Genomic DNA, 27,125 nt, shown 5'->3' with positions numbered 1-27,125 from the left:
AAGACTGACGTACACGAGATTTAGCTGTTTTTTATATACATATGGTATTGATTTAAACTCTAAAACATTTTTAGGACATTTTGTTCTAACATTGTTTTAGATCTTTAAATACCTGATAAAATCCTTCACTTTGTTGTAGTTGTGAAACTTAATGGTAACTGAAATGACACTCCATAATTTAACACGTTTTGGGTTAAAAAGTGGAATTTTGGAAAAATTAAATTGGAATTTGGGAAATAATAATAATAAAAAAACAATTTAACAATGATCTAAACACTTTTGTCTCATACTCCTACTTGCTTCAGATTAGCGAACTAATAAAACTTGAAACTCTTAAGATATTAGTTTGGCTTTCGCCACCACCTTGTAAAGTAAATCTTCAGTAAACAAGCCTGCTCTCCTCTGACACTGTACCTCTCCTCTTTCCTCAAATAGAAAGCCTCCATATGTTTGGTTGTCTACCTCCTCCTCTGTCCTCCTGTGGATCTCCCTGTGCATCCACCCACACTAACCCAACATGCACTCTGCTCCAGGCTGCCGCTCCTCTCCACAAACACAGAGCAGCTCTTCTCCTTTACTGTCCGGCTGCAATGTGATTCACACAGAGCAAAACAGGGAAAATATACATATTTAAAAAGAGCACAGGTATTAGGGTAAAAGGAATCTGCACTGTCCACACTTTCTGTCTTTCTTTCTGCAGATATGACAACCGTCTGCTTGAAGGTGATATTTTTAGAGTTGTGTACTTCTGTGTTTTTAGGCTGAGATGATGCATGTAGTGCAAACCCAGAATGTGATGGATTAACACAAACACTAAAAGGCAGACAGGAAAATATCCCCATTGAATGACAGGAATAAATGGTATAATAACATTAAAACAAGATGATGCTGGACTTAAATGTCTCTTATAAAGAAAGCACACACTAATTTTAAAAAATCCTTCTGGCCTTCCCATCGTTTCCCCCAGAAAACCTGCTAAGCCTGATGGTAGAGGCGCTAAGGCAGACATCCAGCGACCTCCTGTGTTTTTATGTTGAGAAATGTTGACATTTTCAACTTAATGTCTTTTATTGGAAGACATTATTAAAAATACATAAACACCAACTATAAAGTCTTAAGAAGTGCAAAAATACATTTAAAATATGAATTATTTCCATCACTTCATCTGTTCCATCCTAAATAAAAAGTCCAAAATCTTCTGATTCTTTACCCATGACTTGTAACTTTATTAGCTGAAGTTGTTAGCATGGAGACCAGTAGAGACAGGAAGTGATTACGGATTTCCTGTGAATAATAATAAAAAAAGAAAACACCAGATTTCAATCTCCCTCTGTGTTCACATATTAACCATACAATGTTGCCAACCATTTCACCAAAGAGACTCTTTAACCCGTCTTTTCTATCACTTTTACTGCTGCATAAATAATCAAACAATGCTTAGCCTGGTGGGGTGCAAGTAAAGCCTGGTGGCCTGCCAGGCTTATAAACCTTGGAGAAAACTTTGACCTTTCACGTATCAGACTCTTAAACCTTAATATTATAATCTGATCTGTAAAAACACGGTGCAGGGGTGGATTTAGAAAAATAAGGGCCCATGGGCTGGATCTGGTTTGGTGCCCTATCCTAGAAAAAATACAACTTTTACTCAGACAAATTACAGCGTATGTAATTTGTCAGAGTATGTATGTAATAAGTATGAATGTAATAAGTATACTTAGACAATTGCAGAGCACAAATTGTTGGATTGTTGCCTTGTAATGTCTGGCAGGTGGGACCATTTTGGTCCCAAAGAGATAATTTTCAAATATTTGAGTGTAGTTCAAGTTAAGACGCGTTAAACCCTTTGTAAAGTCTGATTCGGAGTATGCTCAATGGTCAGTTACTTATTTAAACAACCCAACACGGTGAGTATAAATGTTGTTGTAGTTTTCAGTTTAATAGAATACTGCAAATGATAAATGTTATCAACATAATAATTAGCAACAATGCATTTAGCAAATCCTTTTGTTTTTCTGACTTACCTCGACACACCGTTTAGTAGGATGTGGCGTCATTTTTTCTTCCCAGAGCTTCTCAGGCACTTAAACATGAACAAAGCTTTGCTCAGGAAAATCATGAAAATCATGATTACTGTTTTTAGAGGCTAGTGTAACTATGCTAACATTAGCACGTGCATGCTAATTTGACTCAAATTAGGAGGGATTATGATTTTTTTGTCCTTTTTATTACATTTGTTTGATACATTAGAGACAATCTACGTTCAGATTACAATAGCAACAAAAAGAAAGGCTTCTGTGTGATGGGACTTTTGTATTAGCTGTTAGCTTCCTTTCATTATTTTGTGTATTTTTGATTATCTTATTTTCTCTTTTTTTTGTAAATTTCTTTAATTTTTCCAGACTGCTTCCCTTTTACCCATCATTTCTTCCTCTTTATTTATCATCTTTTTCTTAGTTTTTTCTTCTACTTCATGTTTTCTAAGCATTCTGAGATTTTCATGACATTTTTTAAATTTTAACTTGGGAAAATTGTTTCCATTTTCTTCGACCTTTCTCTCTTATCCTTCGTTTGTCCATCTTGTTTTTGTGACCTTTCTTTTTGCAATTATTTTTAAGGTTTCTTTATTCATTTCTATCTTTCTTGTTTTGTTTTTGAAGGTAGTGTTAATGATTTCCTTGTTTTTCACCTTTTTCTTTTTTGATTTTTTGTAGCAACCTCCTTCTTCCATCTTTAACTTCATATTTTCTGCTTATTATTCATACCATTTCTTTTCTTTCCAACATAAAACCCTGAGTTTTGCATAATAACTCCTGTTTGCAGTTTTCTCTGACCTTTTAACCCTGCTTTTCCAAGTGACGTTAATGTCCAGCAGGATCAACATGTTCGGACTCTCTGAGCTGCTTCACATGCCGGATTATTTTAGCCTCGTCACATCAACATGTGCTGCTGTGGCTGTTGTTGTTGCTCACCGTTTGTTCTGCACTTTGACTTTGCCCACGTTGATCCCGTCTAATCACATCATAAAAAGCAGGAGCTCGTAGTTGGGTGTCATAGAGGAAACGTTTAGCGTCATTGTTTTTAACTGTTTAAGCTGTTTTGGTTAAAAGTAATTTCACCAAGTGGTTTGTAATGTGGTTTTTAGTAATGGACCTTCAGCTGAAAAAGCTCCCAGTAGTTGTTGTTTTGGTTCACTCTTTACTCAGTTTGCACAAATTAGCTTCTGGACAGCTCTCTTGACTGAGGTCAAGACTTTGAGTAGGCCACTGATTCGTGTCCTTTTCAGCTATTGTGTCGTAGTTTGTTGCTGGTTTTGGGATAATTGTCCTGTTATTGACCCAGTTTGGACCAAACTACACATTTTCCTCTGTAGACACTGAGATCTTGGTTTTCTTCTTGGCATATTGGTGACTTTTAAATTCTTCTTTTTCTGAATATGTTTTCTCACTATATTGTGATGAACGTCATATGCAGATTTCTTTGGTAGACGGCAGAATTTATGAAATAATCAACACAAGCGATAACAAATGTAATTTAGTCATTACAATAAATGATGATGTTGTTGTAAGACAATTTTCAAGTAATATAATGGTACATTCTCAAAGATCAATAAACTTTAAATACTAATAAACATTTAAGATTGGAAGACATTAAATTTCCAAAATAAATAAACAAAACAACAGAAACAACAAACAAAATGAATTATGAAGTCTCTGTAATCAAGCTGAGACCAAAGCATCAGACTGAAGACTTTTGTCATCCAGGTTTTGGTGGAAAGAGAAAAACAATAAATACCACAAATGGACATCGTTGGAAATCATGGTCATGATTTGTTGTTTTTTGGAGAGATTTTAGATTAATTTGTGATGCTAGTCTGGTTTTATCACTCTACAGATCTGGCATTCATTGTATTAACTCTGATTCTCTTTGTGTGGCATTAAATTTAGAGGTAAAGAAAGAAATTGGTTCTTTATAAATCATATATAAAAAGAATACAAATCATTCTTTTATATTTTTTATTTAAGAAAAAGCCAGACAGCTAAGCTAACCTAACACTAGTAGAACTTTATGCACAAACCTAGTTTTGTTTTTAGATTTGACAGAACTGAACCGTGTAAAATTGTTTTAAATAAATGGTCTATTTGTTTCCACTGTCTCTTCCTCTTGTTAGTCTAATTTAAACAAAAAATTTAGAGCATTGTTAAAAAAAATTTCTGACCCTTAAAAAAATGTTGGATGAAATATTTAAATAAAAAAATATAAAAAACTAATTGGAAAATGACCTTTCGTGGAAAGACCTCAGGTCATTGCTGAGGTCTTTCCACCTTGCGGTTGTGTTAGCACACCTGGATTCTCCAAAGGTGAAAGGAATAAGAAAGTCCTCAGACTGATGAATTGATCTACAAGACCTGGTGCAAATTAAAGTGAAATCCCACCCAAAAATCAGGCAAACGTTGAATTTACTGTTTATTTTCCAGGGTTTATTGAAGATGCTGTTATATGATGAGATCAGAATGGACAGAAACTGCTGACTAACCTTGCATAGGTTACAGACTCTGCCTCAGCGGCCAATGAGAAGCTCTGCAGACGGAAACAGCAGCCAATCAGAAAGAAAACAAACAGAAACATCCGACAGATTCGGAGAAAACGAATACAGTTCTTCACCGTTTATTTTTTTTTAAACAAAAACCGACTGTACTGAGACGTTCGTTCTGGACGACACTTTGGCTTCTGACAGGAAACAGAAAGTCTGACCAGCTGCAGCCGTCCATGCATTTTGGGATTTTTAAATCATGTCTACATCCACCTGAAACTCTGCGAATGTCTCACCATCATCATCTGAACCGTAAACCTTATTTATCAGTAGCTCAGCGTTAGCAAGCTGTAAAAAACTGGAATAAAATAAATGAATGTCAAATACATTCAAAATAAATAGACATAAAAAATAGTTAAACACGATTTTTCACAGAGTTGAAAAAAAAAAAATCCGTCTGAGACTAAACATTTAAACTGAAATGATAAAAATGCGTCATTTTGGAAGGATTCAGTAAAAAAAGTCTGAATCCTCAAACTGCCTAAACTCTTAAACAAAAAACATCTGAGATTAATTTCTGCTTGTTTGACCTGAAATTAATTTTATAATTGCATTTTCATCCATTATTTTGTTTTCAATTTTGCTTTTAAAGCTTGAAATATAAATATTAGCAGAAAATCTTCTGTATTTTTGCTTAAGAAGTTTCATTAGTTTAATGACGTAAAGCAACTTAAATTTGCAGCAAATCCTGATTTTTTTTTTCATTTAATGACTGATTTATTGAACATTGCATGGAATATGTAACGAAGAGACACACTTCAGAGCTGATTTAAGTTCATTGCTGAAACCAAGCAACTTTTCAGGCCATTCTGATGCCTCAGAGCAGCAACAAATCAGATTACGCTTATCGATAAATCCAGGTTGGAAAACATCGGCAGCTGCAGGAAGTTTCCGTCAGAAACTAATTTAACGGCTTGTTATCTACTGGAAATCAATCTGGTTCTGGCAGTTGGAAGCTTGTAATTGAATCATGTTTACTCGAGAGATAAAAACTGGATTTTATTTTGGAAATGACACAGTTCTGTCCTGTTCACTGCAGATCAGACGGTAAAAACATTAAAAATGTGTGTATGAAACTCCTACAAAACACCATTTGGTCCCTTTAGTGGCGTCTGCTGTAGAAAACTCCAACTTTGGCCTCCAAATAGAAACACAAACCAATTAAAAAAAACACAGAATAGTCTTAACAATGCTTTTAATCAATCTTAAATAAACTAATATTGATATGATTCAACCTTAAAAAATAAGTAAAATATTAAAATTTTTCTCTCAGTCCTTCGGCATGTTTACCGCTTAGCACCTTCATAACTTTTATTTATTTTGTCCAGACTAATTAAAGGGATTTCAAAGCGCCGGTTAAGAAACTTGACGATGACACATAGCTGCAGCAGCTTTAGGCTTGGATAACCTTATGACATATATTTAAAGGGTTTTCTTTTTATTAAAATATTTGAATTTTAAAAGGATTTTTAATCTAGAAATTTCACCCCTCATATTCTCTCAACCTTTGGTCGGATTTGAGCTTTCATGCACCACATTTTTTCCTTCCACTAAACCTTAAATTAATATTCTTGGACAAAGCAGCATCACTGACACACCCTGTGGAGACTTTTCATGACTATCGGGTGAACAACTGAAGCCATAGCATTTCATTTCTGTCAGAAAAATAACTTTTTTGATCATTTTTTGCAATAATCAAATTTTCTGAATAACCTAATTATGGTTTTCCGTAATCTATTAACCATAATCAACCCCCCAAAAAATGCCAGTGTCAAAAATTAGTTTGGTTTTGAATTCTTTTATAAAAATAAATTTCATTTTGGTGACTTTCTAAAGTGTTGAAATGTCTAAAACGGCCACCAGAGGGCAGTAATCGGAGGTATTGGATCCATTAACAGGCCAATAGGTGTACAGATGTCTGTGAGGCATATATGCCTCCGTATCATCTGGTTGCATTTTGAGAAGAAAATGATCCGACCCGACTTGATGCAAAGCCACAATACGACCCCAATCATGCCGAATCAAAAGTTCGTCTGATAACACCGCATCTCCAGACGATCATGCAACTCAGAAACGTCGGTGAAGCCATGAAGCTTTATGCTGGATTAGAACGGGAAATACAAGACAAATTATGGTCTTTCTTCCCAATTGTTCATGTAAAAATCAATATGGGATGTCATTCTTATACATTTTATGTAAATTACCTTCTTAAGTAATCGTATTTTGAAATAAATGGACTAAAAACAGGGCTGCACAGTGGCGCAGTTGGTAGAGCTGTTGCCGTGCAGCAAGAAGGTTCTGGGTTCGATTCCCGGCCCCGGTCTTTCTGCATGGAGTTTGCATGTTCTCCCTGTGCATGCGTGGGTTTTCTCCAGGTACTCCGGTTTCCTCCCACAGTCCAAAAAACATGACTGTTAGGTTAATTGGTCTGTCTAAGTTGCCCCTAGGTGTGTGTGTGCGCATGGTTGTGTGTCTGTGTTGCCCTGCGACAGACTGGCGACCTGTCCAGGATGTACCCTGCCTCTCGCCCGGAACGTTAGCTGGAGATAGGCACCAGCACCCCTCCCGACCCCACTGAGGGACAAGGGTGTTCAGAAAATGGATGGATGGATGGACTAAAAACAAAATTGAAGAGTGATAGTTTCCCCCGCTGATGGTTTTTTCTACTAAACAATAGATTCTTGTGCTATGATTAAGTGAAAAATAGCCCAGTTTTGCCATTTCACAACATTTTTGCAACATTTTTAAAATAGATAAAGTTTTCGGTTTCTTTCACCTTACAGCAATACTCCAGTGCAAATAGATTCATGTTATAACCAAAACCTTCAATGTATTTTGTTGGGATTTAATGCGATATAAATCAGCATGTATAATAAAGACAGGATAGTATGTGCACTATTATGAGGCAACGGAGTTTTTTGATCATATTAACATTTTTAGGCATGTTTTCTAACTCTAAGCTGGATGAATCGTAACAGGTAGTGTTCTGTTTCGTGAAAATGGGTAAAAAAAGATATTTAACTCTGAAAACCAAAAGTCTCTCACAAGGATGCTCTTGAAATTGCAAAGATATTGCTGTGTGATCACAGAACCATCAGACGTTTTGTTGCAAATAGTCAACAATGTCGCCAAAAACATGTTGAGATTAAAAGACGCAGATTAACTGTTAAGGATTTGAGAACAATCAAGTGAGAAGCTACCAGGAAGCCATTATCTTCCGGTTCTTCCAGAACTGCAACCTCGCTGAAGTACGAGATGTTCAATGCTGGTATAGATGGCCAAGGTAAGGAAGACTGAAACCCAACCACCACTGAACCAGGTGCATCAGCTGAAGCATCTAAACTGGGCCAAGAAGTATCTGAAGACATTTTGAAAAGCTTTTCAGAAACGGGCAAAGAGCTTCAACTCCAGTCAGCAAGTTGGAGGTAAGTTACTGGTATGAGCTGGTATTACTAAAGATCAACTGATTGGACCTTTTCTGATTGAAGATGGGCTCCAAATCAACTCCAGAGCCTTCTCCCAGTTTGTAGAAGACATTTTCGTCAGGCAGTGATAGAGGAAGAAGTCTGAATCTTTCAAAGAGAAAATGATCTTTATGCTACCCAATAAAGGCATCAAAGATGGAAAACTTATGAGATGGACACAACTGAGAACTTGTGGGTAGTTCTTAAATGGGAGAATTACAGAGAAATCCAATACCTCAAGCTTTGGACATTTCCCAAAGCTCTGGACCGACTGCAGACCTACCAAGTCATGAACATCCATCTAAAGGAGAGCATTAATCAGAGAAGCAACCAAGAAGTTCAAGGTGCTGAGGTCAGACGAGACAGAAACTAAGCCTTGTGGCCAACACACCACCCCCATGTGAAAACATGGTTAATTCCTCACAAGCCATCTTTGTCAGAGCAAAGACTGAAGAGTTAGAATGGCCTAGTCAAAGTCCAGATTTAATTCCAGTTTAAAATCTGTAGGAAAACTTCAGAATCAATGTTCACTAACACTAAGCGTGAGCTATTTTACAGAAAGTTGTATAAAATTCCAGTCTGTAGATGTTCAGACACCTGCAAGTTCAGTGGAACGTGTTTCTAAAAAGTGCCAATTTTTTATTGTAAAAACAATAAGAAAGCATGCAAAATCCCATTAAAATACATTGAAAAATGTGCAAAAGTTCATGCATGTTTCATGACATTTACTGAAGTATTTGCTTGTCCAAACACCAGGTGGCGCTTTAGCAAATCTCCTGGTTCCACCTTGTAAGTTTGGGTCTAAAAACTGAGTCTTCAGAACATAACATCTCATTTGGAGCTGCTGCATCAGTTGATTGTTTCTGTCCTGCAGAAAAACCCGCCGCTCCCCCGGCTCTGTTCCCCCGTCCTGAAACAGCAGCAGCAGCAGCAGCAGCAGCAGCAGCGCCATTTTACTGACATGCAGAATGACTAATGCTGCTCTGCAGAGGAAACACTGAGTGCCTCTGCAGATCCATCAGCCCTCCCTGAACTGAAACGTCCCACAGCTCCAAGGCACACGAAGCAGAATCGTCTCCCTGCTCCATCCTCTTCACTGAAAACATCAGAGCGAGAAAGCGAAGGGGCCTGATGAGGGACGGATAGCCAAAATAAAACAGGCTCGCTTTCATTTCTCTCTGGTTTTAGTCTGGAAAGAATCTATTTTTGGTCCTGCTGAAAAGTGGCCATGTTTGCGCTCTCATTATTTGGCTCAATTTAGAAGCAAAAACTAAACCTCACCACGTTATATTTATATGAAAATATGAGTAGATTCCTAATAAAACCAGGCTTAAAAGTTCACCCCATATCATTTAGATAACCGACTTGTTCTGAAGTATAATTCTGGTATTTTCTCCCCAATTTGATCCGATTCTCCTGACTTATCTCTAAATGGGTCACTTGCCTCAGTAACCAATAAATCAGCAGATAAATTGTCTACAACAGTTCATCCAGAGGGGAAATTTGTGCATTACTTTGATTCAGGCTCAACGACGACACAAAGACGTCGGAACAGGCGCTTAATGAGTTGGCTAATTAAATCTGTTGTTACATAGCCCACCCTAAACCCCCCGAGCAGCAGATTCAAGCGATGCCTGTTGGTGTTCAGTAATCTGGACTCTTACTGATCGTGTGGAAATTTTTACATGCTGTCCTGGAATAACAGCGTGGAAATAAGAGTTAAACCCCGATGTTTCTATACACTGTATAACAACATGCGTTGCCATCTTTTTACTATCTGAGATTAAGTCAGACTAAACTAGTCCTGCTTTAGCTCAATTAGAATTACCAAGTTTTTTTAAATTCAGACAGTTACATCAGGCATTTCTCAGTATTTGGTAAAATCATCTTTTAAGCTATCTGACTTGGGTCAAACGTTCCACAATCTTCCCACAGTAGTTTGCTGAAGTTCTGGCCCATTCCTCCTGACAGTACTGGTGTAACCAGATTGGACTCGCCTTTCCATATCTGCCCACATATTTTCTATGCAACTGAGATTATGGATTTATATTGGAAGCTCCAAAACATTAACTTTATTGACCTGAAGCCACGTTGTACTAATCTGGTGGTAGGCTTATCTTATTTTCACACCTGATAGTCTGGTAGTTTTGGTTCGATTTGGGACCAAAATGGCAACATCTGTTGCATTTTCAGTTGCTACGGTTCACTTTCACACTGCATGGTGCCAAACAGTCCAAACCCTTAAAAAAAACTGTTGAAGCAAGCGGTACAAAAACCTCAGCTTCCTTCATGAAATGTAAACAAAAATGGAGTGGCATCAGATTTTAGTGATTGTAAGGTTTCTGTTTTGTCTTTGGTAAAAGACAACAAGTCATTTCTCCCGCTAACTCTACACACACGCAATTGTTTTGGTTGTATTTACCCAGAAAGTCCTGCATTATAGTTTGCTTCCGTCTCTTGGAGCATTCACAACACTCCAGAGGTCGCCGTTTTGGTCCGCATCAGAATTCAACAAACTGGACTTTCTAGACAAACGAAGTAGAGTTCGATTACAGCCAACTAAACAGGGCTGGCATGTCATTGTCCATTTTGGAAGACCAGATAAAGTAATGCCATCTATCTTCCAAGGTGCACCAGTCCTTGTTGAAGCAAAATACCTGCATAACACAATGGATCCACTACCATAGGTAGTAGTTGGGTGGTATTTTTGGGCTTGTAGGCTTTTTCCTTCTTTCTTCTTCCTCCACTTTGGACGATGGACTGAAATTTTAGTTCCATCAAATCAATCCAGGGACGTCTCTAAAAAATTGCATTTGCAAACTGCAATGACTTCCTCCTTACTAAGTGACTTTTTAGTCACTTAGTAAAGAACTTGCGTCACTGTTTATAATGATGCAGAACCCGTCTCCTTCCAGAACTACAAGACACCTGGACGTCCTCATAGTGGCAGTTGTTTGAACAAACCAATGAAGAACTTTCAAATTCACTATTTACTTGTTGACTTTTTGGCTGGTTGTTTGTCATCTTTCTATGATGACATGCAAAAAACCAACATGTTTGAAGAGTGACCTTAAAATATGTCCACATGCTAAAATCTTACAAAGTTCTGACATCATCATCTGGGCTTTTCCAAATAATTTAAAGACATCTTAGTGTATGTAAACATCATAATTTAAATAAAATAAACCTAAGAGAAACTCTAATGCTCTAATGTTGGTAATCCTTGATCTGAAAAAGGTAGTTTAGCTTAAATGTTTCTGTTTATACAGTTCACATAAACATGTTTCACCTGGATTTGACCAAATGAGGCTGTTTTTTTGTTGCTAACATTGCCAGCTAAATGCTGCAGCTTTGTGTCATCGACTAGGATAGGAAAGGGGTTTTATTTGGCCCGATAATATGGAGTAAACTGTCCCTTCAGTGGCAGATATGTGGGATCAGTGCATCTTTATAGCAGGAGAGGTTAAGCTGCACGACGTAAGCTCTTATAACAGGAGGCACTTTAGTCAATTCTATACGAGACGGGCTTCAAGGCACTGGAAACTGATTTTTAGATATATACTCTACGAGCTTTGTTCAATATTATACTCTTTTTCTTCTTCAAACAGAAAAATGGGCTCACAAATTAAACGTTTCCATGCACTCAGTCGTCAAAGCTTTAAAAAAATACAAAAAGGAGGAAAAAACTTCAAAGTAATTGTTTTTTAAGATTTCTTCTGTTTTAAGCACATTAGTTCCTTCTAACGGTTTCCTCCGTCATGCATTTTTCCACGGTTAACTTAGCGGGAATCGTCGTCTCCCCTCCGTTTTCCCGCGCTCAATCCGAAAACTGCAAGCAATTTAATACTGACGTCATGCATTGAGTATACGTAGCTATATCATAGCTGTTTAGGCCATAATGCTGAAGTATTTTGACATGCCGTGATCTCCGAAGAAAGAAATGTTGCTGTTCTCCTTAAACATTCAAGACGGAAATGCTCTGAAACGACTTTGACGATAAACAGCCAGAGCACTTCTGGTGAAAACAAAACATAATCCAGGAGAAGAGGATGAGGGCTGAAGAAGACAACAACAAAAAGAAAAAAAAAAATGAGGTAACGTTGTGTGCATGCTGATATAAAAGAGAAGAGTCTCCACATGCGTTTATATAAAGGAGTGTTGCATGGCATCAAACAGGGAACCTTCAGCTGACCTGCAGCAGCATCGGTGCAGATCGTCCCTCCACAAAGGCTCCACAAACTTCCTGTTTGCTTCTCTTAAAGTGCCTGAAAAATTTGCCATGTAATGTTTTTTCTCAATTTTTCCTGGATGTGCTGCAGAAAGCACAAACGTCTGTAACTGTAATCCAACCGTCGTGGAGAAAGTTGTTCTTGTGAATGTCAGATGGGCTTTCATCCACAAAGTTGAGTCTGTTGCACCAAACCAGGCAGCTGTCCCTTTTCACCAATAATGTTTCGTCCAGTTTTATTGTTTGTCCTCCAATTAAGTCCTCATCTTTCTTGTTTTATGTATTCAGTTTAAAACACTTATTATTAATAGTTAATATGAATTTCCTAAATGTTTTAATGTGTTTTAAGTCAATATAAAGTGCTTTAATAATCTGAATAAACCAGATTTTTTTCACAAATGTTTGATTTGTGTTACTCAGCTGTTAAGAGCTGGAGCATTTAAAATGTTATAAATTAATGCATACTAAAACAAAAGGAGATGGCAGTGAAATGTTGTAGTAAATAGGTTTAAAGTTATACTCCAATTATAGCAGATCTTTGCATGTTATTAATGAGGCAGTCCATCAATTTAGTATTGAACGTTTAGGAATAAAAAGCAATTGATTAGTGAACACTGAGTCGACACAGATTGAAATACCCCTTTTCTAGTTAATGAGCATGTAATAAGAATACTACATTTCCCAGAGATCAACTTGGTTTTTAAAAACATGCATCTATTTGTAATGTTTCATTTTTACCATAAGATACATGTTTTAAACCATGGCAGAAAGGCTGTCAGGGTGTGGATTATAAGTAATTCTTGTAAAGTGGTGGCAGGATCATTAGCTTTTGTTCATAATTTTTTTATTTTGCATTTCTTAAACTCAAGATATATTTTTATATTTTTCTAAAACAGTTTCTAAGCTTTTCGGATGGGACTTTAACATTATTGGGGTCATTTCCACAACACAAAACCAGAACTTTTTGTACCTTTAACATGCTTCTGCACCAAAACTTGGTAGTTGGATGTCTGAGACTGGCAGTGTGAATACATTTGATATATTAAAGATCAAATATTAAGGAATAGGTAACATGTTTTTTTAGTTAATAAAACCAGGACCCATTTCATCCACAACTATGACCCCTATAATTTAACTCTGTAGGTCTCTGACCATGAATGGGAAACACTTAGGAAATTCACCAAATGTCAAACTCCTGGAGCTGGGTTGTAAAATCTTTGGCAGCTTGTCTGGGATACAAAAATAGGATTTCTAGCACCCCAAACATTCCTGCAGACAAAAAGAATTAAAGCTAGCTGTCAATAATTGGCAGTGTAACCTCCTTTGTTGTATAAAGTACATTTGGTGGTTTAAATAAAATAATTTAAGATGAATATTATTTGAAGTCTTGTCCAGGATTCAAATTCAGAACCCATTTAAACCTAGTTCTTGTCTCTGGACAAAATGGACTGAGGGAGTGAAATTCAAAATAAGACTTTGAGTACTTGACAAATATCCTGAAGCTAGAGGTCCAATAAACAGTAGTGTAGGAGTCAGGTCATGACATTGTTCATGTTTGTTTGTAGGGGACAAAAATTGACCTGAAACATACCTCTGGTCCAAAATAATTGAGCTAACATGAGCAGGGTAACCTATTTTATTTTATGTTACACCACACACTTTAAAGTTCAACTAGAGGACATTATATTGGTATTTATCTCAAGTAGTATAATTAATTGAATATTGTCCGGTATACCTAACAAAAATCTGTTGTATCTAAAGTTTGCCCTTGAACTGAACAGATTAAGCATCTTAAATTGATGGAGCAACCCCTATAGATTGTTAAATGTAGAAAATGCAGGGTTTTTCATATTTTTTTTATTTTTTTTACTCTAGGAGCCAGGTAGATTGTTGGGGTCTTGTCCGGGATGAAAGACACACCTGCATCCTGTCTCTGGTCCAAAAGAATTGAATTTGATATGTAAAACTTGGCAGTGAAACCCGTTAAATATTTTGGAATGGATACGAATATTGAACATAAATTTTTGCCAAGATCTGCTCAAGATTGCCTCACTATGTGTGTTTTAGTCTGTTTATACGTTTGAAAGAATAATGTTTAAAAAAGAGAATAAAATGCACCTACAGCGTTTAAAGCATCCAGATATTTCTACAATATTTACAGCAGTGTGCAGGCGCTGCCTCACACATCGGTGAGCAGCTTCCCCCTGTTCACACAGTTCTGGCTGGGGGCGGTGCAGTTGGCAGTCCTAAGGTTTGCTTCCCTAAAGTTATCAATGCTGTTGTTCAAGTCTTCATCTATCTCCATGTACTCTGACTTGCTGACCACAGAAGAAGTGCGGCGGCTTGAGTTGGTTTCTGATGCCAAGTTTTGGTTGCTGATGTTGAGCAGCTGTGCTTGCTCCTCACCCTCCGTCTCCCGGTGGTAGAAGTAGTTGAAATTGGACACGATGACAGGTACTGGCAGTGCGATGGTCAACACACCGGCGATGGCGCAAAGAGATCCAACAATTTTACCTCCGATGGTCACGGGGTACATGTCCCCATAGCCAACGGTCGTCATGGACACCACAGCCCACCAGAAGGCATCTGGGATGCTGGTGAAAAACGACTCCTTTTCCTCAGCTTCAGCAAAGTAAACTGCACTGGAAAATAAAATCACACCAATGAAGAGGAAGAAAATGAGCAACCCCAGCTCCCTCATGCTTGCCTTGAGAGTTTGCCCCAGAATCTGGAGCCCTTTGGAGTGTCGGGACAGTTTAAAGATCCGGAATACCCTCACCAGACGGATCACCCTGAGAATGGCTAAAGATGTGGCCTGCTCCCCACCTCCCCTCCCCTCCCTGTTGCCTTGGTCGTCAGCTAGCTCTGTGCCAAGAGTGATGAAGTATGGGATTATAGCCACAATATCAATAGTGTTCATCATGTTTTTGAAGAATGCTGCTTTGCTGGGGCAAGCAAAGAAACGAACGATCAGTTCAAATGAAAACCAGATGATGCAGAGTGTCTCCACCACAAAGAAAGGATCTGTGAGGACGCTTGCCTTGTAATACATAGTGGTGTTGCCTACTTGGTGAATGCGGTCATTGGGGTCCTCCTTTAGCTCCGGTAAAGTCTCCAAACAAAATATGACGATTGAAATAAGAATTACCATCACTGAGACAATGGCAATCCCCCGGGCGGGCCCCGAACTCTCCGGATGCTCAAAGAGGAGCCAAATCTGCCGCTGGAACTCCTTCTCTGGCAAAGGCCGCTCCTCTTCCCGGATAAATCCCTCGTCCTCCCTAAATTTCTCCATAGCTTCTGCGCCAAGTTCATAAAACTTTATCTCCTCTGAGAACATGTCCAGCGGGACATTGACCGGCCTCCTCAGCCGACCTCCAGACTGGTAGTAATACAAGATGGCGTCGAAGCTGGGACGATTCCGATCGAAGAAATACTCGTTTCTTAAGGGGTCGAAGTAGCGCATCCTCTTCTTGGGGTTCCCGAGCAGCGTGTCAGGAAACTGGGCGAGAGTCTTCAGTTGGGTCTCAAACCGCAGCCCAGAGATGTTGATGACCACCCGCTCACAGCAGTCGTGATCATTGTGATCGTCGTCAAGCGGGTAGGGGTCCTGCGGGTGGCCAGGCAGGGTGGAGGTGTCGTCCATGTTTTCCGTGGACACCACAGTCATCCTTCCTGGGGGATGATGGGCAGGAAGGGGAAGCGGCGCGTAGGTGGTGGGGGCAGGTTGAAGTGGAGAGGCTCCTACAGATGCCAGGAGATGCGCAGAGCCTCCCTCCCTATCACCATCATCATCCTCATCATCGCCATCGTCTCTGAACTGAACGTTCCCTCAGAGGTCCCTCGTCTCACACCTGGAACAGAGTGGAAAATAACACCCACTGTCCTCAGAAAAGACAATAAAACTCGTCTGGAGACATTTCTCAACGCGATCGTCTGTCCAGAAAGGACGCAGCACCTCTAAAAGCGTGTGCTGCATCTGCTGGGTTTTACCGCATACATCAGTATTCAAGTTTGCAGCCCTGCTGCACTGCCTCTCTCTGCACCCACAGTTCTCACTCATCCAACAGCTTCCCACTCAAACAAGCGTTTACGCATCCACACAACAAACAGAGCAATAAGATCTCCTCTGAGTGATGGACATCAGAGATGAGACGTACCTGAGTTTGGAGCGCAGCAGATGGAACTGATCGTCCTCTCCAGCCACCCACCTCAACTCTGGCTTTAATACCAGCAGATATCTCTTTACAGTGTCTCTGAAATATTAATAGACTATGTTGTCTTGGTCAACATCCGTATCCTCTTGGTGTTGGTTTTCAGCGCCAGTCGGTGCAGCCCGCAGGAGGAGGAAGAGGAAGAGGAGGAGGTTTTTGACGGCTCTGAACGCAGCAGCAAAAATCCCGACTGACTATTTCTTAAAATCATACTGGAAAACAAGGAGGAGGAGGAGGGAGAGGAGGAATAATGAGCTGGACGAAGCTCACATTCTGACGGGGAGGACCGGACTTTGCTGCATCAAGAGAAAACCGCTTAAAAAAAATCTGGCGAGGAAGAGGAGGGAAAATGAAGCAGAGGATCCCGCTGCGGAGACCCGATATGTGTCCGTTAATTTGGAAGCATATTGCAGGATTTCATGAGAGGAAAGAGAAGTGAGTGAAGCAGGAAAGGAGGGAGGGAGAGAAAACAGGGAGAGGAGGGGTGGGAGGATTCGACGCAATGCAGACACACTGTACAGCACAGAGAGAGAGCTACAGTAGCGGCTGCGTGTCAGCAGAAACAGCCGCACGACTCCCGCCGGGGAAAGTTCTCCTGCCGGGAGCCGAAGGGACAGACTTCCCGGTGAGGAAAACACCGAGGGACGCTTTGTGCTCAACGTGATTCTCCTGCAGCTGTCAACCAGTCCAGATCTGACATGGAAAATCAGCCCAATCAGAGCTGACCCACAAGTCTGTCAGAACCAGCACAAAAAAAACATTTATATGGAAAAATGTTAATGAGACCCTGGTTCTGTGTTTTTAGAGTTAAATAATGGAGTCAGGTATAAAATCTGCTGCTGTGGTTCCAAACAGAGGCGCTGATAGGAGGCTGTGATGCAGGAGGCCCAGCCCATTTCTCAGTCATTTATATATTAGAATATATAGAATAAAAAAAAATTCAAAAAATTTAGAAAAACTGCGTGAAAACTAAAAAGATAAATGCAGTGACAGAGATTTTATACATGACAATATTTTTTTATATACATTGTCTTCTGTATTTTTGAAATACATTGCATGTGAATCTATATGAACAGTCAGTTGATGCTTAGTTGCGTATGCTAACTACTTTTTTTTTAATTCAAAACTTTAGTTAATATCAACATGTTGCATGTTCATTTAAACTATAAATTAAATAATCAAAAATGACAAATACTTTATATGAGGATGTCAGATAATGCATCAAAGCAATTTTTGCCCGTTTGTGGGCTTAATAATAACTGAAATTATTTTTATAATTTTTTACACTTTTAAAGAGTGAAAATGCCCAAAATATAGGTAATATTTAATATGAATATTTATGTCAATTCAAAAAATATTAATATATAGTAATTTAATTTTAGAAAGGTGACATTTTTTTGTAAAGCGATAAGATTTTAAAACATCTTTTAAGGGTATATAATTTTGTAAACATGTAGAAATAATTTTTAAATGAAGTTTCTGCCTTGGTACACTTTCAGATATCCAGAAACTGGTTTGTATTTTCTGTTATAAGCTTTGAATGACAAACCTGCAGTCTGGAAATACTCTGAGCTGAAGTTAAACCTGTTGAGGCTTATTCTGGGAAGCCGCAGCCTTATCTCGTTTCTGCAAACCAGGAGACGAACTTTAAGTCCTTCTCTGCATGTTGGAGTTTTAACATGGATTAATAATTCAGTCGAATCTCAATAAATTAAACCTCTTGCATTTAACAGTTTAAAATTAGCATGAGAAAAGATGTAGTGGCACAGAAAGCCCTGCACAGCTGAGACTTTATGCATATTTTTTGTTGATGTGATGCTCAGAGTCACTGTGGCGCTAAAAAACCCCAAACCCTTCTTCCATCCACACTATCCAGTATAATGCTGCCACCACCGTGTTTTACTGTTCCTTTGCTGATAGTGTATAAAGTTTGGTTACGAACTCGTCTCCCATACAATTTTTGTGTTATTTGAGCAAAGCGCGGATGTTTCCTTGAATAAAATGTTTGTCAGCTTTCTGTGGAAGTGAAAATTAAAAAACGTTTACACTGAGTGTAGCGAAATATCTGTCGAATCAACTGCCGGACTGATCGAGGGGAATGTTCAGCACGTCCTTGACCGAGGATGAAAGGTGACCGTTCTATATTTAGACTTCCAGCGTTCGTCACTCCAAGTGTCCGACAGCTGGCCGAGCTTCTGCCACGCGGCTGCTCCCACAACATTCCTGAAAACTAAATTCACAGCGTTCCGGTGGGACAAAAGTAGAAGTATCTACGACTAATTTTCAAATTTATAGTTTGGATAAATAAATCTTTTGTCCACTATTCATTTGCAGAATTGTTGAATTCAACCATCTTGGAGGGTTTTCAGTATCAAATGATCTATTTAAAAACTTAAATCAGAATTATGTCCTGACTTTGACTAGGCTGCCTCCATTTTGTTTATTTTTTTGAATCATTCCTGCTGGATGATGCTGGATGTCCTCAGTGAGCTTGACTTTGAGGTCACAAACTGACAGCTGGATGGAGAATTCATAGATCCATCAATTAAAGCAAGCAACCCAACACCATCATACTACCCTACTGTATTTGACTGTCATTATATTGTAATTCTGAAATGCAGTGTTGGTTTTAAGCCAGTTGTAGCAGGACAAACATGGAACAAGGTGCGTTCACACCAGAATTATTTAGTTCGCTTTAATAGAACTTCAGTTTTTGTCTAGAAAGTTCCATTCGTTTGAGGAGATCCGAATGCTAATCGAACAAAAAAGTGAACTCTGCTCCATCTCAGTGTGAGTTCAGTTAAAATTAACTCTGTTGTGGTCTGAATGCATATGTGAACACCAAGCGAACCGGAGACCGCTCCAACAGCAGGAAGCGGACTACAGCGCAGGGCATTCTGGGTAAATACAACCAAAACAAATGTGCTAGCCTCGCACTAGTGGGAGAAATGACCCGTGAACTTTTACCAAAGACAAAAGAGAAATCCTACAACGGCTAAAATCTGACACCATTTTTGTTTACATTTTGTAAAGAAGGAAGTTGCTCTCAGTGTTTTCAGAGGTTTTTGTGTCTTTTTCTTGAGTGATTCTTAGTGCAGCGCCCCCACAGGTGAGGAGGGGAACAGGTTTTAAAAACGGTTTGGTTCGTTTGACTCAATGCAGTATGAAACCGAACCGCAGCAGCTGAAAAATGAAACAAATGTTTCTATTTCTGTCCCCAATCAAATCAACTCTACTGGGCTCTACCATCTGGGCCAGACTTTCAAAAGCGGCTACAAGGGCCCCAAGTGGCCCCAAAGATTTTTTATTTCTTATTTTTTTATGAATGCACATTTTACTAGCAAACTCATAGGAAACTCATAGACCCAAGACTATGAAGTCATAATACAGCCTTTAGCATGAAGCCATCTGCCAGACATTTGAATCCAACAATTCATTAATTCGTTTATTAACGTGTTGGTGTACCTGTTCATGTATTGTAATTTGCATGTGTAAAATATGGGACCAAATCCGGCTCCAGCCCGGGGGCCCACATCCTTCTAAATCCTGCCCTGCCTGCTATAATCGAGGCACATGCTTAGTTGTTTCTTTGCATCATTATTTTTTTGCTATTTTGCATTTTTTGTCTTCCTCCCAGCGTGTGCTTTTATCATAATTAGTGTTTTTGCTGAGCTCTCCTGGTTGTGAAGCTTTCGGTTGGAGGGGAGTCACAGCTGATGACGGTAGTTTCTAAACACTAGGGATCAGAGCAGCTGCACAGCACCTGCTCACACTCAGCTGTGAAGGGAAGCATGACGACATGTGAAAACTTGACAAGGTGGTGGAAGAGAACATCTGAGCGCCACAGCCCGACAATGTGCTGAACACACATATTCACGCGCCGCACAGACACACACCATGACTTCATCTCCAGTCAGATGATCCGGTCGGGTCGCTGCTCTACAAAAGAGAGGCTTACACTGCTTTAACTGGCCGAGTGTCGGGTTACAGCTGCTGAAACTAAAGATGGACGCCTGAAATCCCTGAAAACAAACGAAAACTTTACGGTTGAAAAGCATTGTCACGTGAAACCTGGAAGGTAGAGCCTTTCTAAAACATCCCTGTAGCTCAGAGAATAGACTTTAAAAGAACAACATAGCACCAAAATACATTAAAGATTTGCTGTTGTTGTATCAGCCTTCCAGACCACTCAGGTATTCTGGTTCTGTATTTCCAGGACCAGAATCGAGATCTAGACATTTGTTCCATTTTCAGCTGCTGTGGTTTGCTTTCATACTGCATTGAGTCAAACGAACCAAACCGTTTTTAAAACCTGTTCCCCTCCTCGCCTTTGGTGGCGCTGCATCAAGAACCGCTGAAGGAAACGACATGGAGAAGCAGAATTCAGCTGTAAGTTCTTCCAGAAAACTGAAAAACAGCCGAAACACTAATTTCCTTTAAATTAGAATTGCTCTTGAACCATAAAAATGAAACAGCGACCAAATTATTCAAATGATTTTGGTGATGGCTCTCATCAAAATGTAAAGTTTGTTCAATTGTTGACTTTATAACGTTGTAATTTTCAGTTTTTATTATGTAAAGCACCTTGAACCGCCTTGCTGCTGAAATATTCTATACAAATAAACTTGATTGATTGATTGACATAACTCAGCTAATATTCAATCTCCTCCATGCAGATTCTTCACCTGAGAGGAACTCATTGGTAGAAATGGGAGAAATTTACCAGTTTACATCCTTGTGGAGGATTTTCAACCAGCTCTGTTTTAATTCAGCTCAATCACAGGATTATTGAGTAACAACAACCTGCTTGAGGTCACGCCACACCATTTAAATTTGACTAGGACACAAGAAAAACTAGGCCTAGACAATATGGCTGAAAAACATATCGGTTGATATCAATAATTACATATCAGATAATACATTATTTAATGTTCTTGTTTACAGAAACTTCATAATGGATTTTATTTATTTTTGTTGTTTTGTTTATTCATTTTGGATATTTAAAATATCTTCCAGTTCCAGTCTTAAATGTTCCTTAGAATTTAAAGTTTATTGATTTTGCATTGATTTGCCATTAGCATTATGTTACTTAAAATGGTCTCAAATTAACCTTATTTTTGTTTATCACAATAACTTCTGGGACAGTTTAGTGTCCAGTAAGGTTTGTTATGGTGACAGGCCTTCATGTTGCTTTCTGTCTTCTTATTCTCCTGCTGCATTAATCATTAACGCTTAATTACATAATTGTTCCTGGATTAGATTCCAGTGTTCCCAGTGTTTCCAGTGTCATGTTTTAATGGTTTGGGCTGTTCTCCTTCAGATGAGCAGCAGAGGGGAGGAAGAGGAGGAGGAAGAGGGGCTGCTTCTGCTTCATGCAAACCGGCGAGGCATCCCCCGTGGCAACACGCAGCCCTGTCATCTCCTGCCTCGTGCCTGGATCACTGAATCAGGGGCAACACACTCATTAAGCCCTTTTTTCCCCTCTTCATCACCCTCCTCTTCCTCTCTGCTGCCATCGTCTCGTCCTCCTTACTCCGTCTTCTCCTCGCCCGCGGCTCTGCTCAGGAAAACCCCAGGAGGCCGAGCGGGGAGGCGTGCAGAAGGTGATGGGAGAAAAATCAGATGGCGGTTTGTTAAATATTAATCTGATGAAGATGCAGAAGGAGAACAAAGAGCAGATGTTGATTCAGAAGACGGAAAGCAGCTCAGAGAGGTGGAGTTCAAACTCCACTCCAGTGGAGGACCACAGGACAGGCGAACCGAAACAGATCAGTGTTTCAAAGCTGGAAAAAACTGAATCCCATCAATTTTTCATTAAGTAAGTTTACTTATTAATACGTTTTTAATTAAATCTAGTAGTCATTTACTGATGTTTCTAATTCGGATGGAATTACCAACGCAAACATTCTCCGCGGTTATTACAAATATAGAGTTTCCACGAGTCTGAACAGGAAGTGATTCGCACCACTGAGCTGCCATCTTGGTAGGCAAACGCAGCGCAGCATGTGATTCCCAGGTAACACTAAGCACATCCCACATATGGATGCCTTAGTCCTCGACGTGGCCGTCGCTGGTTCAATTCCCAACCTGGCGATCTTTGTCGCATGTCTTCCCCTTCTCTCATTTCCCACTTTCCTGTCAATTAACTATCAAATAAAGGCCACTAGAGCCAATAAAACCTTTTATAAAATTTTTTGAGTACTCCACCCATCTCTATGTAATACTAAGATAAAATATCTGTGATGTTTACTGTAGTACTTACAGCCGAACTAGCAAAACTAGCTTAGCTGACGTAGCTTTTATCTGCTAGCTAAGACAGCCACTTAGCCGACACATTTGTTACTACATGTACTTTCTTTGCCAGTTACCAGAACCTTGTTATTCTCATGATGAGTTCGTATGTCCTTCACTAAGTCGTTTAAACAGTCATTGTAAGCGTCCATGGATTTGAGGCTGCGAAGCTCCTTCATGGTGAACACACAAGTACAACATGGATAATAGGAGATCCGAGGCAGCAGCGTCTGACATGTTTCCTTTATCTGTCTCATACGGGTCGATCCTGACAGCAGCCATTGTGTTTGTATATATTTCTCTTGCACATTGGTCAAGAGGGTCAATATGTTTTCTTTTTGTTGGTCTGGAAGTCATGATGGTTCATTTATGCTTTGCCTACAAAGATGGCGCCGATCACGTCCAGTTCAGACTTGTGGGAACCATATATGAGGAATAAAATCAAACTTTGAGCATTTTGATTTGATTCAGGACTAGAGTTACTGTCTATAGCAGTGGTCCCCAAACTTTTTCCTGTGAGGGCCACATAACCTTTCCCTTCTCTGGTGGGGGGCCGGAGATTGTTGACGGGGGGGGGTTTCTCGATTGATTTTTACCCAGAAAGCACATGGGCAAAAACCATGAGTGAAACGGTGACTGGGACTGACTAGTATATATTCCATTGAGGGAATGTAACTATAACATATTAATTTTAACATAAAGGCTCGTTTTGAAGTATAAGCTGCTACTTACAGGCATTGCTTCAAAGAATTCAACCTGGAATGCGGGTTCATAACAGACACGTCTGATCATCTGCTCTGCCGCTAGCAAACAACCGTACTGATTAAATAACATAAAAGTCAAGCAGTTCCCTAAAAGTCCAACAGATGGCAGCAATGCGCCCCACAGTTTACAGGACACACTTCCTGCTAAAGAGCCCCCTGGTGGTTGAAGAAAAATCCACATATAAACCGGAAAATACAATAACTGAAAAAAAATCTGAATGCTCTCTGGTATTGTTCAGGGGGCCGGACCAAATGTGGAGGCGGGCCGTAGTTTGGGGACCCCTGGTCTATAGAATTGATTTTTTTGCTCCTTTATGCTATATATCATTAAATAAAAGAAAAGTTTGATTTGCCTTTCAGAAAAAAAAATCAGTGAGGAAAAAAATAAGAATATTAAAAGTATTCTAGATTTTTTTACTTCTAGATTACAGGAAAATGTGCCTTTAAAATACATCTTAATATGCCTTTCAGGGCTTCCGCAGGTGATAAATGCCCTTTAAATAAAATCTGACTATTGGCCAAACTCTTATTCATGCAAAGTTTTATTCCCTTCACACATGGGTGAGTGAACAAAGCAGCAGCTGCAGCAAGACTTATGAATGTACCAAGCAAGCCCTGTCCTCATTCATAAACACACAGAATGCTTATATAACACCTATGCAGAGTCGTCCTCTCTGCACTATTTATAGGCCCCATAGCATGCAGCGGGAAAAGAGCGAGGCCACTTCACGCAACGCCCTTCAAGACCAACACACGGCCCTTGGAGGGACCGCCAGGGCCCGACTTCAGGGAGCTATAATTAGAGTCACGTCACGGAAGAGCCGGCGAAGAGGGAGAGACAGGCGAAGTGACAGATGGGGGGAATGGGGACATTAACCGAGCTGAGCTGCTAATGATGGAGGTTTGTGTTTCTGAGGTTTTACTTCAGGTGTTTCTGCAGGGGTCACCATGTTCCAAACTAAACACAGCATTTAAAAGACGCCTCGACATTCTGGAACCTGCAGGCTCTAAAATGAAGAAATAATGAAAACTGAAATTGAGAAGACATCTTCGTTAACTGAAATAAATAAAAACGTTAATTAATGGGTAAAAACTAAAACTGGAACTATATCAATCAAATTTATTTCACACATTTTAATGACAAGGCAGTTCAAAGTGCTTTAAATAATAAAAACATAAAAATACAAAGTCATATAACAGTCAAAAGTTTAAACATTACATTTTGCAAAGTTTTGTCATTACACATCAAAAAGTTGGTCACCATCATTTATTATGGTTCAAATAAAATGTGTTTATAAAACTAACCAAAACGCACTCGGATTATAGATGATATTCTTTGTTTTTGTGTTTATAAATTTATTTATTAGCCTTTTGAACTGATGTGAAATATATTCTTTTTCCCACATGAATAGTTTAGATCAGCTGCCTGCAAAGTATGGCGGTGCCTCTGCTAAACACCAGTCAGTTCAACAATAATTAAATACATCTTTATAAAATTATATATTTTGTTAGTTATTCAACACCCAATGTATAAATAATCACAAACTTTGATATTTTTCAATTTTGTACCTAAAAATTAACCAAAATATAAAAAACTGAATTTTAACAATATTTAACTAATAATAGCTAGCTAACCCACTCTAAAACTAAATTAAAACTGATTAAATTAGCCAAAATATCAAATTGAAATAAAAAATCCCAAACTATCAGAACCCCAGACAGTAAATCCACTTATCCTGCCATTATGAGCCAACAATGAGTCCCCCAGAGAGCCGCACGGCTTGTTGGGTTAAAAATAATTTACAGCCCGTCAGCAGGGCGTAAATTAACACCCTCACAGCTCGGAGTAAATAAAGAAACCATAAAATGGCCACGTCGATGGCGAAACGACACTTTGATCACCATAACGCCGACCTGAATGGGGCTGGGTGTCAGCGGGCGGATCGATGCAGCCACTGTAGATGTCAGGGTGACATAACGCCGCCGCAGGAGACTCTGCAGGAGCCGAGCAGGATGAAGATGAAGGAGAGGCGTCCTGGCAGGTTTGACAGCTGATCAGCGCTTAAAAAAAAATAACGCCAACCGTGGGGAAGACGGGCAGAGAAATGGTACATGCAGAACAGCTGATGGTCGTCAGACCATGGATCACCCAGCAGCAACCGATAACACACAAGCTGCAGCTGTTAATTTACATTAAATTCTCCCAAGATTAATCGGTTTAATTGTGATTAATCGTGATTAATCAATTATTGAAATAATTGTCAACTAATTTAATCACCCATTAATCGTTAACTGCTTTATAGCGACTGAAATAAAGTAAATTTTCTCAAAGTACAACAAAGTCATAGCAGTAATTAAGCCAAAGCTGGTTTTTTTGGGGGCTCTGGTAATATGTTTACCTATAACTCCTCAAGTAACCTAGTTGTAATTTGACCTGGTTCAAATTCTTTAAAAAAATAAAATGAGAAAATCTCCTATAAATCTCCTTTTGCTGTTCATTTCTTAATCAGTTATTGCAAAAATGAATTAATCTACAAATAATCAAGCATCACTAAAGTAAAGCTATGTTGCATTTTAGCCAGTAACATGTTTATTTTTTCATTTAAAATAGGAATTTAATAGCTTATTTGCATTTTTTGCTGTATGTTTTGTATAATAAAATGCTTAAATGGCTACATGCTGCAGAATCTACCAATTTTCCTTTCAGATTAATTGGTTAATCGTCCGAATAATTGATTACTAGTTGCATATTTAGTGTTACAGGACTTGTTTTCTTGTGAATAAAGACTCTTTCCAGTTCAATCCAGGATCTTCACACTTTTCTGTATGATAGTGTTAGTAATGTTGATGTATTTAACATCATAATTTTAAAAAAGTAAAAATTTTTGTTTATGTTCTGGCATTTAACAAATCCAGAATTATCAGCAATCCTAACTGACCTCTAGTTTGATTTTTTTAAAATCTGATTTATTGTCAGACACCTGGTTTCTTCTTCTTTTGCTATTTACGTCTTAAAGTTTTAAGTATAAGTAGCAAAAATAACCATGTGTGTGTTAGATATCGATATTCAGATTTTTCTTTGCCTAAGTTGAGGCAGAGCAGCAGCAGGAGTTGAGCGCGCTGTGCAGATTGTGAGTTAGTTGCATGAATAAAACATGTGAGGTACATGTAGTCATGCAACAGGAGGATGAAGCTTTTCCCTGTTTAACACGGCCAGCCTCTGTTTCCCTGAGCGCGGAGAACAGCCGGGTCCGATCAGCCGGGTCCGATCACAGCCACAGAAACACCAGAAGGAAAGAAAAGTAATGAATTAAACAGGAGGAGAAGGGGTTCATTTTTGGGTCTTGTTCAGTCGCATTTAATTAGTAGTATGAACGAGCTTGTCAAAAAAATTGGATTTCAACAAAAAGTTGGAATTAAGCATCTGAGCGTAAACATACTCTTAGTTATAGGACTGATATTTTAAATAATAACTAAGATCGGCTGATACCGATGTGGATATCGATAATCAGTTGTTTCTTAATTAACTCCCTCATTATTCTGAATTAATTATTCTCAATTATTCTCCCTTGC

The 27,125-nt window shown here is 39.0% G+C and overlaps 2 protein-coding genes across 4 annotated transcripts in view; one reads left to right on the top strand and one right to left on the bottom strand.

Moving 5' to 3' along the window:
• LOC103140191 (rho GTPase-activating protein 8-like) overlaps positions 1-27,125 on the top strand; it is a 138,065-nt gene that overhangs the window by 40,691 nt on the left and 70,249 nt on the right. The window lies entirely within an intron of this gene.
• Positions 7,964-17,863, bottom strand: kcna1b (potassium voltage-gated channel, shaker-related subfamily, member 1b). The gene is made up of 2 exons (XM_016673012.1): positions 16,444-17,863; positions 7,964-16,137 (listed from the first exon to the last, which is right to left on the bottom strand). Exon 2 carries the CDS (start codon positions 15,951-15,953, stop codon positions 14,463-14,465), a length of 1,491 nt encoding a protein of 496 aa, XP_016528498.1. The 5' UTR covers positions 15,954-16,137; positions 16,444-17,863; the 3' UTR covers positions 7,964-14,462.

This window comes from Poecilia formosa, unplaced genomic scaffold (assembly GCF_000485575.1).
Source record: "Poecilia formosa unplaced genomic scaffold, Poecilia_formosa-5.1.2 Scaffold69, whole genome shotgun sequence".
Classification (NCBI taxonomy): Eukaryota; Metazoa; Chordata; class Actinopteri; order Cyprinodontiformes; family Poeciliidae; genus Poecilia; species Poecilia formosa.
Note: the sequence above shows the minus strand (reverse complement) of the source record. Positions and strands in the feature narration are given on the sequence as shown.

Coding starts and splice junctions, on each gene's coding strand:
- kcna1b (XM_016673012.1), bottom strand. CDS start 15,953: ATGACTGTGGTGTCCACGGAAAACATGGACGACACCTCCACCCTGCCT.